This window comes from Microtus ochrogaster, chromosome 10 (assembly GCF_000317375.1).
Source record: "Microtus ochrogaster isolate Prairie Vole_2 chromosome 10, MicOch1.0, whole genome shotgun sequence".
NCBI lineage: Eukaryota > Metazoa > Chordata > Mammalia > Rodentia > Cricetidae > Microtus > Microtus ochrogaster.
In genome coordinates, this window is record NC_022016.1 from 26,750,032 (window position 1) to 26,764,969 (window position 14,938).

Consider the following 14,938-nt stretch of genomic DNA (forward strand, 5'->3'; position numbering starts at 1 on the left):
TTCTGTTCAGCGAACTGTGAGTGGATGCTGTACACAGCTTAAGAATGGAAAGACGTGCTCCTTAAGGAGCCAGCCTTCTGTTTGAGGAAGATGGAGGCTATCTTAGTCTTTTATTGCTATGGAAAGACCATGACCAAAACAACTCCTAGAAAAGAAAGCATTTACTTGGGGGGGTTACCTACAGCTTGAGGGGTTTTGTCCATTGTCATTGAGGTAGGGAGAATGGCGGCACACAGGCAGATACGTTGCTGGCAGATACACGTTGATCCCTAAGCAACAGGAAGGAAGAGCCACTGGGCCAAAGCCACCTCTAGTGGTACACTTCTTCTAGCAAGGCCATACCTCCTAATTCCTCTCAAATTCCACTCCCTGATGACCAACTATTCAATAGCCTGGGGGGGGGGGGGATTTTTACTCAAATTTCCACAGAGGTTAAGCAAAGGGTAATAAAGTAATAGCACTGAGTTTTATGAGTTGCCTATTTGGAAGTGTGGTGAGAAACATGGGCAGGATTGAGAGACACAGAGGAGAAGAGGGAAGAGGGCAGGATGAGCTGTGACCAGGCTGTGGACTGTGATAAAGATTGCAGACAGGTCAGTGAGGGTACTAGACAGGGAGCCCAGCAAGGCCTAGCTAGGACTTGAAGATCCTAGAACACTGAAGTCTCCCAAGGCTGCGTATTCATCATGGGAAGCTTGACCTTCTGTGAATTGGTCACCCAGGATCTGCAGTTACCAGCCCTTTGTCACACAGGGCTCTATCTACCCCACCCTCTTTTGAAGGTAAACATTTCCTAAAAGGCCTCTTAATTCAAAAGCAAAAAAATGTAACTCGTACCACAATTTAAACAAAGAAATGATATTTCTTACTAAATCTCTAGACTATTGTCGTTTGTCTTTGATTACATAATTTTTTAGCAGTTTGATCAAATCAAGCCCCTTATAAACCTGTGTTGTATGTTAATGATAGGCCTGTAAAATCCTTTGTTTATGTATCTTTTCCTCAGTACTGATTTGAATTTGGCAGTCCCCCTGCCTCCACCTCCCAAGTAGTTGGGATTACAGGCTCAAGTCACCAGGCCCTGCCGGGCTCTTTTATCCTAAGCTCTGCACTTTTCTTAAAATTGTTTTGTTTCACCTGAGAGACACAAGCTCGTTTGCCTGTCTCTTATCTAATCTTAGAGTGGAGAGGGAAAGGGAAATATGAAAGAGTGTTGGAAGAGGTATAGTGGTGTGTGCGCACATAGAGGGCCACTGTCTCAGAGAGCGCCTGTTTCTGCACCTAGTTACACACAACAGAGCTTCGCGTGGTCTTCTCATCTCTCTGCCCATGTGTACTTGTTGGATAACATAAATGAATCCCTATTCTTTGGTTTTATCGCTGTGTATTTATAGGAGAGTTTTGAGGCTCTTAATAATAAAACCTCAGACTCAGCTATCCGAGAAGCAGAACAGTCAAGCCACTAGGGTTCTCACCTCTACCAGTGCTCAGACAGGGTGACCCTGTCTCTAAGAATCTTCAGACTGCATGCTTAGACTGCATCTGAGCTCCTGTCTCCTCCCACCTTATAATCTTCTCTCCACCCAGCCATATCACTCCTGTCTCCATCTCCCTGGTGCTGCGATTAAAGGTGTGAGCCAACACTGTCCTGGCTGTTTCTCTTTGAGACTGGCTCAATCCCGGTTCAAAGCCCAGGGTGCCCTTGAACTCACAGAGATCCCTCTACCCCCTGTCTTGCAAGTGCTGGGATTAAAGGTGTGTGGCACCATACTGCCTGACCTCTATGGCTACCTAGTGGCCTAGCTCTGTACTCTGATCTCCAGGCAAGCTTTATTTGTTAGATGACTCTATCTGGTTTGGCAGCTCCGTGAACTACTCCCAGCTTCCTGATGTAAAGAAGAGCTGCTTTCAATTAGTGGGAAACATTAGCTCACGTCACTACATCACTTCCTGACTGCAGTTTGCTTCCTGCCAGAAATACCCTGCTCAGTCTCAAGCCTCCTCTAAGGTGCTTTATGCCAGATGAGGGCCGCAAAGCAGAGGGCAAGTGCAGAAAGGCAAGTCATGTCGAGCGCCACAAGAAAGACATGCATAAACATGACATCCACTCAAACAGCCATTCGTGTCATTGTGCTTTAAACAGGTGACAAGGTTCTGGAGTGGGCTAAAGTCTGATGCTCAACAAATAACTGAACTTGTTTTCTCTGAAACGAAGCCAGGGCATGGACTAGGGTGGTGACTTAATTATGACTCTTGACCTTTGGAGGCTCACTGGGAGAATTGACCAAAACATCTGATAGAACAGCTTATGAAAAGAAAGATCCCAGCTAGTTCATGTGGCAGGCAAGACTGCCACAGCAGTTTGCATGAAGCGGAGACCTAGACTGAACAAGGGGTTTGCATGAAGTAGAGACCTAGACTGAACAAGGGTGGAGCAGTACCTCTCCAAGGCCAGCATCCCAGGCACCTACAGTAGCCCATCAGGCCCAACCTTCCAAAGCACTGGTTTGCGACCTCTTTGGGAGGTGAACTGTCTTTTCACCAGGGTTGCCTAAGACCAGATATTTGCATAGTGATTCATAATGGTAGCAAATTACAGTTATGAAGTAGCACAAACTAGCTTTATGATGGGAGGCCACCACAACTCATCACTTAAAGAACCCATGGTCTCCCAAAACGTGAGCCTGTGGGCATGCCATTCAGATCAGAAGTGGGGTAGTGCTGACTCAAGGGAGTGTAACCAATGACTATGTGGAGTGAGTGCAAAGAAAGTACCTTGTTTGTTATTGCCAGTAACTGCATGGAGTGAGCGCAAAGAAAGTACTATAATAACCTTTTAGGTTTGAGCTCTGCCTTTTAGGCTGTTTCTGTGAGTCACCACTGGGTCAGTAGTAGTAGGAAGAGTATTTTGAATAAAAGTTAACAACAGGAACAAAGAAAAGAGGTCAGAGTTTGGAAATTTTCGTGGAAATAAAGGGTCAGTGTCCAGCAGCCCTAAGCCCCTGTGTTTAAAGACTCAGCTTAAATGCATGTTTTGTGTGTGCCATGCTGTAGCAGGGCTTCCGCTGCCGGGTCCCTCATCTTCTCCCATGTTCGTAGAAGCCATCTGGATGAGGACACACAAAGATGAAATCATGTGTCCCTGGATCTTGGCTTTCTTGTAAGTGGAATAAAGCAAGGCAGAGGGACTCTGGGCCTGAGGGTCAGCTTCCCATGTAAGTCAGTCATTCATACACAGAGGTAGATAGTAGCATGGGCACGTAGGAGCCCAGCCACTCTCCAGTCGTCATGCCAGCTTATACCCAGTAATGTTCATCTGTACTTCCATAATTGTAATCCAGAAACATTGTAGGAAGTGGCTAATTAGATTATAATTATGTTATTTAATATGCTCAAGCAAAATTGTGGTTCCTAGTTAAATATCATAAGCGGCAAGCTTGTACATATAAAACACACACGCACTGGGTTTCTGAAATCCAGTTCAGGATCCGATTTACTCTGGGTTAGCATTCTACCACTGAGATACATCCCTAGAACCCAAAGTAATTCTTTTTTCTTGTAAAACGACTAAGATGCCAAGCATAGTTGGTCCAAGTGAATAGCAGCACTTGGTGGGACAGAAGCAGGGGAATCCTGAGTTTGAAACCAGTGTAGGCTACACAGTGAGGGCCCACCTCAAAAAATAAAAATTTAAAATTAAAACTAATCAAAACAGTGTGGAGAACAGGGAAAAAGAAGACAAAGGCCAAGGCCTCGTCCTGTTGGGTCTCCCACACTCTGGGTTGCTAAGACTTCATCTTGAAAGCAGGTGTGTCTGTCTTCCATATTGGAAGCTGGGTCTACATATATAGAAGGGAAATTGAGCATCGTGATGGTGTTTTGTTACAGGAAACAATTTTCCGAGGTGGTTTGTCCTGGTTTGTTTGGTTCTTTAACCTCTTGGGTTTAGGTGGTGGTGTTAACTTCTGGTCCACTAACTAGGAGTCATAACAGTGATGGTACTTTGATTCTTTTTTTCCCTCCCCCCTTTGTTAAAAAGTGCTTTTAGAACACTTAGCTCCTGTTTGGTTATCCAGTATAGCAAGTGTTAGGCTGGAATTTATTTTTCTATGGGCCGGGAAGGGTGGTGTTGGTGGCTCCTGCTTGACATTTATGATATATTCTCAGGCTTTCCAGGAATGGAGTTGAGCAGCTGGAAGGCCTTTTCCCTAAGGTGGAGGAGAGTGGTGTTTGGGCCAGGGGGCGAGGGGAGTAGCATTTGGAATAAGCAGACTTTACAACACAGGTTCTTTCGTCTGTTCAGGCAGCTATAAGAAAATCCCATTAAAAGTAGACGCATGGCACGTCTTAGATACTTTCACAGGCTGCATAGTAAACAAGTTTATACAGCTCAGAGGGTGAGTCCCTGTCCATCCTGACAGGGAGTACAGGAGCAGGCAGGCAGGCACTGGAAGAGGGGCTGAGAACATCCATCCTGGTCAGCAAGAGTGAGGCAGAGAGCTGCAGTGCTCCCAGTGTCGGCCCCGCCTTCTCCAGCAAGGCCACACCTATTCTAACCCAAATACTTCCACCAACTGGGAACCAAACATTCCAATATGGGTCTGTGGGGCTCACTGGCGTACCAGACCCCATTCCTCAGAGCACTGCCTGACCTAATCAGCCCCCAAATCCCCCTTCCTGACACTCTCACAGAGAGGACTAAGTTCCTAAAGATGAATTCGGAAGGGATATAAACATTGATACCATACAGCAAAACAGGGTAAGTTATTCTGTGAGAAGCAGTTCGTGCCAGTTAAATCCTGTGTTCTTCTTCCTCAAGGTGTCAGTGGATGGGGTTTTAAAGACCATGAAAGAAAATGCCAACAAAGCCAAAAGCTTACTGCTTACTACGATTCCACAGATAGGGTCTATGGAGTGGTCAGAAACGCTTCGAAATCTGAAGGTGAGTGGCCTCGCCCCTGTAAGCAGACACGTCTGTGGCTCTAACCATCTTTCCCCTGGCTTTCACTTTGAATTTGGTCCATCTCCTCGTGTAGTTTACACAAGACAGCTTGTTTTGTTTTTGGCAAACTCTCACGCCTTCAGTTAGTACTGTTCCCTCTCCTTCACCTGAAAGTGCCTGAGCCTGGGGTGAGAGTTTTGTTACCTAGTATCCCGGGTTCTCTACACGGTCCTGGAGTTATCTTTATGTCTTGGTTCAGAAGGCTAGTGTGCTCGCTGTATACGGTTTCCAGTGTTTTTCAGCTATTTACTCTTAGATAGGTTTGTACCGAGTGTAGGCAGGCCTTTGCAGCCAGTACTTCTATATCAATAACAATGATGTTACAACTAAGACAGTTAATTGTGATAAGCAGGTGACAAGTGGTAGATTCTGAGCTCCAGTGCTCACCCTAAGGGTGTCATTTAAACTGACTGGGAAGCTTAGAAAGTGACATTTTTATTTGACCATTTTGTAGATTTTAATTAACCAGAGTAGTAAGGAACATCAAGTCATTCCCTGGCAGCTTCCTCTTTATCTAAAGAGGAAGTACCTCTGAGTGTTCTCAAACTTATCTCTACTCTCAGATACCTTGACAGTCACCGAGAGGGCGTGGGGCAGGGTGATAGAAGCTGTCCCTGACTGAGTTACCACCTAGGAGCTCAGGAAAAAGCCACAGTTTTAGCGTGGTGGAGGCATTTTGCTGTGGTAAACGATTAATAGTGTTTTCTGTCTTTCATGGAAGGCGTCAGGGCAGCCAACATGAAGCCACCCTGAAGGTGGAAAGTGGCACCTGTGAACTGATACAAACAGGTTGCAGCATGCCACTATGACCTACTGTGACCGTAGGGTCTCAGACGTTAGGGCTGGGAAAGCCAAGAATGTTCTAATACATAGTGTCTTCCCTGAGAGGAGACGCCCCCGCTGGTTTCAACACTGGATACCTGGGAGATAAATGTTTATCTAATGAGTACATAAATTTTCCTCCCAGGAAGTGTTCTCTCACAGTTGAGGTGAAAAAAAGACTATTCTAACTGGGGGGAGGGGAGGCACGAGATAAAAAACAATCTACCAGTTATAAGCTCGTGCTTTGAACTAAACAGGTTCTAGCAGACCAACCTGGTTCTAGCTACCTGACTGGGTTCCCCTGTGGCCAGTTCTGAGTCAATGTTGGACTCACACGATATCCAGTCATGAACCTTCCTTAAAAAGAAACCTGAGGCAGGCTTGGACAGTAAAAATCAGTGATCTTTCGAAGATGAAGGTGTGTGGTTTTGTGAATACGCACTTAAAGTAGGTTAATAGGTGTGGCATTGATTAGGTTTCGAACAAGAGCTGAAGAAATGAAGAATTGCCCTGTAGACAAACTTGAGTGCTGTGGTCTCCATTCTGGAATAGTGAGGGACCCAGTGCTAATGATTCTTATCATATCTGAAATGTGTACCTTTCTCTTACTAGTTCATTTCAGAAACATTAGTCAATTTACTCATTGTGTGGCAAGTTCCAGATTAGAATAAAACTCAGCTGTAGGGCATGGCAGTATACTCCTTTAATGCCAGAACTTGGGAGGCAGAGGCAGGCAAAGCTCTGTGAGTTCAGGGCCAACCTGGTCTACATAGTGAGTTTCAGGCCACCCAGAGTCACAGTGAAATCCTATCTGCAAAAGAAACAAACTCAGAAAAATACCCAGAGACTCCCAGTGATGCTGAAGGTCCCATCGGGCTGCCAGCTGAGACACATTAAAGCTTCACTGGCTTCGCAGTGGCATAAGGATAAGGAGGGGGCTCGCCTGAATAACAGCTGATGCTGGGAGAGGTTATATACAGTGTCCTGACACCCGAAGCAGTGGAGGGACATGTGTGATTCTCAGAGCCGTCCCCTGAGATGTGCAGTCGGCAAGAAAAGGAACAGCCAAGAATTGAGAGTCACTGCTAAAGGCCCATATCTGGTTAGCATTGTTGCTGTTTTATTAACGACATTTCTAAAAATTTATTTATGCGTGTCTGTAAACAGAGGTACACTTGCCACGGTGAACGCGTGAAGGCTCAAGGCCATCTTGTAGGAACTGATTCTCATTCCACCATGTGGGTCCCAGTGACTGAACTCAAGCTTCCAGGCTTGGTGGCAAAGACCTTTACCCCCTCAGCCATTTCGCCCTCCCCAGTTAGTGGTTTTTAAATTTTGGTGAGCATGGGAATTATCTGGAGAGTTTAAGAAGTGTGTGTCCCTGTGAATCCTTACTAAACTCCGAATCTCAAGGCTCCTTCTCGTTGTTGTTTTCACCTGGAGAATCTCAATGCTTTTTCTTCTTCTTGTTTTGACTTGTTAGGAAGTCTTGGGGTAATTGGCATGCTCTCTACTGCCTGTAGCTCATCTCTGTGACTTTCTTCCTTTCAGAACATGGTCCAGTGTTCTGTTTTACCACCAAGACATTGAAATGGCACGGCCACCACGAGGAGACTTACTACTTCTAGTCTTTGGGAGATTTTGCTTAAACAAAAAATGGGAACGATACATGGCCTTCGTTCCTTTTCTGGGAAAGAAGAGCATGTGGTAAGAAAAAGACAGTGCACTCCACTGAGATACGGGCTCCTCGGGAGCCTGGAAGGAAAACAACAGCCTGCAGAAATGTAAGGGAACAAAGCCAAAAACCTTGTCAATCATTTCTCCTACTACACTGGCAACAATGAAGACTGGTGAGGATGTCTGTTCATTTCCCCACACTGCTGATGACTGTGAGCTTCAAATGGGACTGTGGTTGTAAATTGGCACCATCCTTCTGGGAGGCAGTTTGATACGTTGCATCTCGGGCTTAAAAATACTGAATGCACTTTGGTACGCTGGAATTTCTCTGTAAGAAGTTATGGGAGATTCATTCAAAGAATCATGTAAAGAAGGCAAAATATCCTAAACAATATGGAAAAATTAGATGTACCATGTTCCTGTTATACTTAAGCTATGAAGCAATCAAGTAGAAATCATATTATCTCATAAAGAAATGGTCACTTCACACTGTGACATGAGGGGGAAAGGTGTAAGCATTTATGATATTGGTTTTTTGTTTTAAATGGTGTGTAAATGTACAAAAAAGACTAGAGGGGAATATATATAATCCTGCTACTGTATTTGTGAAGAAATGCTGGATAATTCTTACTTTCTTTTGATCTTTTTCTCTACTTTTTTTAAAAGTGAGTGTAATCAAATAATAAACACTTACTGTTGTAACACTTAAAATGGACTTAGAGAAATCAAACTCTTTGAAACTCTTGGTGGGGAAACAAAGATGTTTATAAAAGAAGCGCCATGTGATGCAGGATCTACAATCCAGATAGCACGCACACCCCTACATGGCCTGTACTCAAAAAAATACAAACAAACCAAAGTGTGCTATGTGAAAAACAGATCTTTGTTTCAGATCACCACAGATGGGCTGGAGAGATAGCTCGGAGGTTAAGAGCATTGACTGCTCTTCCAGAGGTCATGAGTTCAATTCCCAGCAACCACATGGTGGCTCACAGCCATCTATAGTGAGATCTGGTGCCCCCTTCTGGCATGCAAGCATACATGGAAGGAATGTTGTATACATAATAAATGAATAAATAAATAAATAAATAAATAAACGTTTAAAAAAAGATCACCATAGATGCAACCACTCGGGACTGTGACTTAGAAGGCCGGTGTTCACTGCTACGGTGTGTCAGAGGCAAACTGCTTCAAGGACTGCTGGTGTGCCTCATTGCCGTATATCAGATCATTTTTACACTATCATTTCTTTCTACTCCGTTTTAAGAGTTGACCCTTTCTCAGTTGGCAATGTTGTATTTGAAAACAAGAAAGGAAGGAAGGAACCGGAAGCCTAGTGTTTTGTCTTAGGATACTTTTTGTTACCACCATGGGCTATCTTCTTGTAAAGTGAGTGTGCTCGTGTCTGAAGCTGACTTCAGGAAAGTAAGCAGCTGATTGTAAGAGTAAACGAACCAGTTGCTTCAGCCGTCATGTTGAGCCCCTGGTAAGTGTCATTGTAACTTTGGGCCCATGTTGCGGAGCTTCCTGCTCTGGTTATTAACAATGTGTAGAGACTTCGTGCGTCCTGACTGGGCCGGGGTCTTGGTAGGTTTTACTTCCCTGGGGTGTGCCCGGTTCATTCCTCCACTCTTAGAGTGTCGAGTTGGGGAGTGGGCGTTTGTCTTGTCCGGTGTGGAAGAGTGCTTTTCCTCAGTGGCCTTTTCCAGCATCGTCATAAGCAGGCTTCTTCTTCCTGAATCCTTCACTGCGATTGGAATTGCATATAAACTTACACTACCTACCTTCTTAGCTATTTAAATGTCGCTGAAAATACATTTGTATTGTCTTTTCCTTCGTGGGTTTTATTCTGTCATTTTTATATACATATCATGCATCATCATTTATCCCACATTATAGTCTCTTGTGCTCCCCTTCCCCCTCCCAAATAATGCTCCCCGTACTTTAATGTCACCTAATCTATATTCTGTATATGAGAGAAATGTGTGTGCCTTTCTAAGTCTGTCTGTCTTAGCACGATGCTCTCCAGCTCCATCCATTTTCCTACAGGTGAAATAATTCTTCTCTTTTCTCTGACTAAGTAAAATCCCAATGTGTATGCATACCAATTCCTCTATCCATTCATAGTTCATGCACATGTAGGCTGATTCCTGATTTTGGCTGTTCTGAATAGTGTTTCAATAAACATGTGTTTGCAGACTTCTCAAATGACCAAAGTATGCTCCTGCTCTTGGGTTGGGTCTTGGCTATTGCTGTTAGTATAGAACCTCTTCCTGAACCATTTCTGTCTGGTTGTCCTTTAGACAGATTCTAGCTCTCGGACTTCATCAAGGACTTTTATTACTTGATCCATTGTGCTTTTATCTCAACCATTCCTTGCTCTTTGTTACGTCATTCCAGCACACAGTTGCATCTACAATGAAGAGTGGGCAGTCTGCTCACTTTATCATTTTTACACAGTCCGGGATCCCAGTATAAGGATGTCGCCCCCCGCCCCCTCCACACACACACACAGTGGATGTGTCTTCCCACCTCAGTAAACCCAATCAGTATAATCTTTTAACATGCCCAGAGTTCATCTCCTGGGCGACTCTAGATCCCATCAATTGACAACTAACATTAAGCATCACAGCTATACCTGTTCTCCATTCTTTAGCTTCTATTTTTAGATTCTATTCAGGTTTTGACACCTCCCTTTGTTCTACCTTCCCCTTTATCTAATCTGCTCACTCTCTGACAGCCCATCCTCTGTCCTTCCCAAACACTTGGTTCTCTTGTCACACTGTTACAATTTCCTGTCTCATTGTCCTTTGGTGTGGCTGTCTTCACTTTTGTATCCATAGATTCTTGACACAGTGACTAATGCAGAAGCGGTACTTTTTGTACTTCATAAATAATTGTGCAAGTCTATGAAATTTCGGCCCTATCATATTTCAGCCGTCTTTCTATCTCCAGCTGAAGTCACTGGTTCCAGAACCCTGACCAGGTGTTCCCAAGGTCAATAGTTCGCCCTGTGTGTTTTCAGGCTACCTAGAGTCTGTGTTACCTACCCAAGGACCCTTTGTCATCATGTACAACATAAAGCTATGTACATATTCTGTCTTCCAAGTAGATAATGAAAAATTGGAAAAACAGGAATTGAAAAAGAAAATGACTTAAGTATTAAATAATAAAAACCCAATGAGTTATTTAATATATTCCCTGATTTGAGTTTTGTGCCTACTAATATTGTCCTGCAATAAGTGAATGAAACATTTTCTTTTCAAACTTTGATGTTTAAAACTGTTCTTAATCCTTTGGTTATAGGTTTTGATCATTATTTTTAAAAAATAAAAACCCTCCTTCTTGAAGGCCTTGTTTGCCTCTTGTGCCCATAGTGGGTCATCAGAATGTCATTTGTGTGTCTATACATTCGCCTCCACGCACATGCATGTACACTTTAGTGTGTGTACAGGTGTGCACATGCCACAGCAAGCGTGTAGAAGTCAGAGAAGAGCTCCTATCGTGTGGATTCCGGGGTCAGACTCAGGCGGTCCAACATGACCCTTCATGTGTAGCTTAAGCTTCATTTAGTTGGTTGTCTCTCCCTTTGATACAGGGAAAGTCTCTCTCCACAACTTTCACCAAATGTTAATCACAGGCCTCACTTGTATGAGCCAGATCTTGAGTAATTATTAAGAAAAACTCTTTGGTTTTGGCATGTTTTGTTTGGCCTCTTTTGTTGTTAAACTAAAGGAGAAAAAGGCAAACTGCTTTCAGGAGCTGCCCTGTGCAGTATGCACTGAGCATTAACCACTTTCTCCTGTCACTATTACATATTTGAAGACAATGATTGAGTAGGAACCGGAGTCTCCACAATAGGCTTGGAGGCAGTCCAGGATGTGCCTGCTCTCAGTAACAGCTCAATTCGTGACAAGAGATTATGGTGGATACTTCAGTGGAGAGGCATAGAGCCCCTTTGATCTCTCACCAATCCATGGGTGACTGTTGATGGTCCCGTCTTGTGTTGCTCCATTGCAGGCAGCCACACTGCTGGACCATGACTGCCTTGGCTGTGCCATGCACAGAGGACAGCATTTCAGAGACCTTCTCCCTGTCTTCCAACCTTACATTTCCCCACCCCTCTTCCACAGTGATCCCTGAGCCTTAGAAATAGTGATGTGTGATATAAGCGGTCTCTTTGGGACTGAGCATTCAACTGTCACTTCTTCTCAGTACCTTGAGCCTGACTCAATAGCTCAAAGCTCATCATCATATTGATGATTCTGATTAAATCCTGGCTCTCAGACCAAAAAGAAGACCATAGTTTTGTTTTTTTGAGACAGGGTTTCTCTGTAGCTTTGGAGCTCTTTGTAGACCAGGCTGGCCTCGAACTCACAGAGATCCGCCTGCCTCTGCCTCCCGAGTGTTGGGATTAAAGGCGTGCGCCAGCACCGCCCGGCCCCGAAGACCATAGTTTTATAGGAGTGGAGCGAAAGGTGATGAGAGGCAGATTGGAGAAGTTGGGGGTACAGTGATCAGAACGTACTTTATGTGTATGAAATTGTCAACAAATTCAATAAAGGTTATAATGGTGCCCTGGTTTGACAGAAACCAAAAATTCATCTTTTCCAGTATGTTCAGTCTCTTCACATTAGCCAATTGGTCATGTTGGTATCTTACTGTTTGCCAGAACCCTATTCTTTTTTTTCAATTTGTATCTTGTTACTTTGGTAGAGTTACAGAGTAAAAAATAATATTGGTGTTCATAAAGTACCCAGAATAGAAAAAAAACTGGGCTTCCAGTTATTAGATTTTGAGTTGTCCAACATATGCATTAGTCTTAAGAACAACTGTTAAATTTTGAAAATAGAGCCTCCCAAAATACACGCGTAGAAAGTTAATTCATTGTGCAGTGGTATCAGGGAGTGAAGAGCTGTTAGGTCATGAAGGTCCTTAGACACCCCAAAGGGCCCTAAATGCCCCCTTCAACCTAGAACACAGCTAGAAGACTTCATTTTATGAAGCAGCAAGAACCTTGATATTGGACTTAACCTCTCCAGAACTATGAGCAATCCATTTTTATTTATGTTTTCTCAATGTGCAGTATCTTGGTGTAACAGCCCAAATGGACGAATTCAGAAGCCAATCAAAGAGTTGCACATCAGTCAGTTTAATCTCAATAGTCATGGAAAGAAATAGAGCTGTAGTTACAGTCCTGTTTCACAGAATTCATCAGGTGTTGGCCTCGTGAGGCACAGTGTAACTTCCTGAGCCTAACTCGAGTTTGGCTACCAGTCTCAGGCCAGAACTTCCACATATGAGTGACTCAGCACAGCCCTACCTAAACCCGCCTCTGCCCAATCACCACTAACGTGGCAGGACATTATTGGCCCTTATTCCTTTCTCCACCTCACCCCATCCCAAGAGTCTTACCTCCAATCTCAGCCCTATATAAATTCCTGCCTGAAGCAATGAAACAAGATCCTGACTCTCCACTCGGTGTGTTTCTGGAGGGGGTGGAGAATATGGGTCCTTGACATTCACTATCCCGCTCAGCCCCAGGGAGAGACCGGCAGGACCAGCTCTGCCTCAGCCCTATCTGCTGGAGAACCCTGCAAACAGGGAACTGAAAAAGAACTTAAGAAACTAGACATCGAAATACCAAGCAAACCAATTAAAAAATGGGTATAGATCTAAACAGAATTCTCAACGGAAAGATCTCAAATGGCTAAAAGACATTGAAAGAATTCCCCCAACATCCTTAGTCATCAGGGAAATGCAAACCAAAATGACACTGAGTCTTAACACCAGTCTTAATTGCTAAGATCAAAAACACAAGTGGCAGCTTATGTTAGACAGGATGTGGAGTAAGCAGAACACTCCTCCACTGCTGGTGGGAGTGCAAACTTGTACAGCCACTTTGCAAATCAGTGTGGCAGCTTCTCAGAAAATCGGGAATTAATTTACCTCAAGACCCAGCTATACCATTCTTGAGCATATACCCAAAGGATGCTCAATCGTACTACAACTATGTTCCTAGCAGCATTCTTCATAATAGCCAGAACCTAGATGTTCCTCGACCGAAGAATGGATAAAAAAAAAAGTGTGATACATTTACACAATGGAGTACTTCCTATTCAGATGTATCAAAACAATGACATCATGAGGTTTACAGGCAAATGGATGGAACTAGAAAAAAATCATCCTAAGTGAGGTAACCCAGACTGGGAAAGACAAACACAGTATTACTCATAAGTGGATACTAGATGTAAAGCAAAGGATAATAACCAGACTACAACCCACAGCTCCAGAGACCCTAGGTAACAAGGGGGACCCTAAGAAGGGCACGCATTGATATCCCTGGGTAAACTGGGGGTGGGGAAGGTTGAGGGGAGGCAATGGGGATGAGAACATGAGGGAATGGGATCGCTGAGCTGGAGGAAGGACAGAGTGGGAAAGCAATGAGAGAGCTGGATAAAGGGAGCCTTTAAGAGGTTAGGGGAAAACCTGGGGCTAGGAAAACTAGGAATCCACAAGGATGACCCAAGCTAAGACTTGTAGCAGTAGAGAAGAAGGTACCTGAACTGGCCTTCCCCTGTAATCAGATTGGTGACTACCCTGTTATCATAGAGCCTTCATCCAGTAACTGATGGAAACAGATACAGAGATCCACAGCCAAGCACCAGACTGAGCTCTGAGAGTCTAGTCAAAGGATGGAGAGGTTATATGAGCAAGGAGGGGTCAAGATCGTGATGGGGAAATCTGCAGAGACAACTGAACCACGCTTGTGGAAACTCATGAGCTCTAGACCAACTGCTGTGGAGCCTGCAAGGGACCAAACTAGGCCCTTTGCATGTGGGAAACAGTTGTATAGCTTGCTCTGTTTGAGGGGCCCCTGGCTGTGGGACCAGGAGCTATTCCTGGTTTATGAGGTAGCTTTTTGCAGCCCATTAGCTATGGTAGGAAGTCTTACTCCACCTTAATGCAGGGAGGAGGAACTTGATCCTGCCTCAACTTAATCTACCAGGCTTGCTTTGTTTACTCTTTACAGGAGGCCTTACCCTTTTAGAGAAGTAGTTGGGAGGGATGGGAAGGGAAACTGGTTGGTATGTAAAATGAATAAAAAATTAAATAAAAATTCAACAATAAAAAATGCCTTACAGGCTTGCCTACAGCCAGATCTGTATATACACAACATAAATGTATATACATATATATTATACATATAATTTATTGAATCTATGGAAATTTCACATTGCACCCCAATCCCACTCACCTCCCAGTTCCCTCCATATCCATCACTCACCCCAACAGCATCTCTCCCAAAAGAATGTCCCCAAATTTAATTAAAAACAAAACAAAATAAACCAAAAAAAAAAAAACCATCTCTCCAACACCTCTTTATTCATTCTGTGTCATCAGGAGCTGCAGAGTGTCATGCAGTATACACTTTTG

The 14,938-nt window shown here is 44.0% G+C and overlaps 1 protein-coding gene across 1 annotated transcript in view; it reads left to right on the forward strand.

The window, feature by feature from the left end:
* Mtap (methylthioadenosine phosphorylase) overlaps positions 1-8,212 on the forward strand; it is a 41,101-nt gene extending 32,889 nt beyond the window's left edge. The window contains exons 7-8 of the mRNA XM_005352722.2: positions 4,820-4,942; positions 7,376-8,212. Coding sequence (XP_005352779.1) covers positions 4,820-4,942; positions 7,376-7,414 — 162 coding nt within the window. The 3' untranslated portion in view covers positions 7,415-8,212. The remainder of the gene's footprint in view (positions 1-4,819; positions 4,943-7,375) is intronic.
* Positions 8,213-14,938: the final 6,726 nt, after the last annotated feature.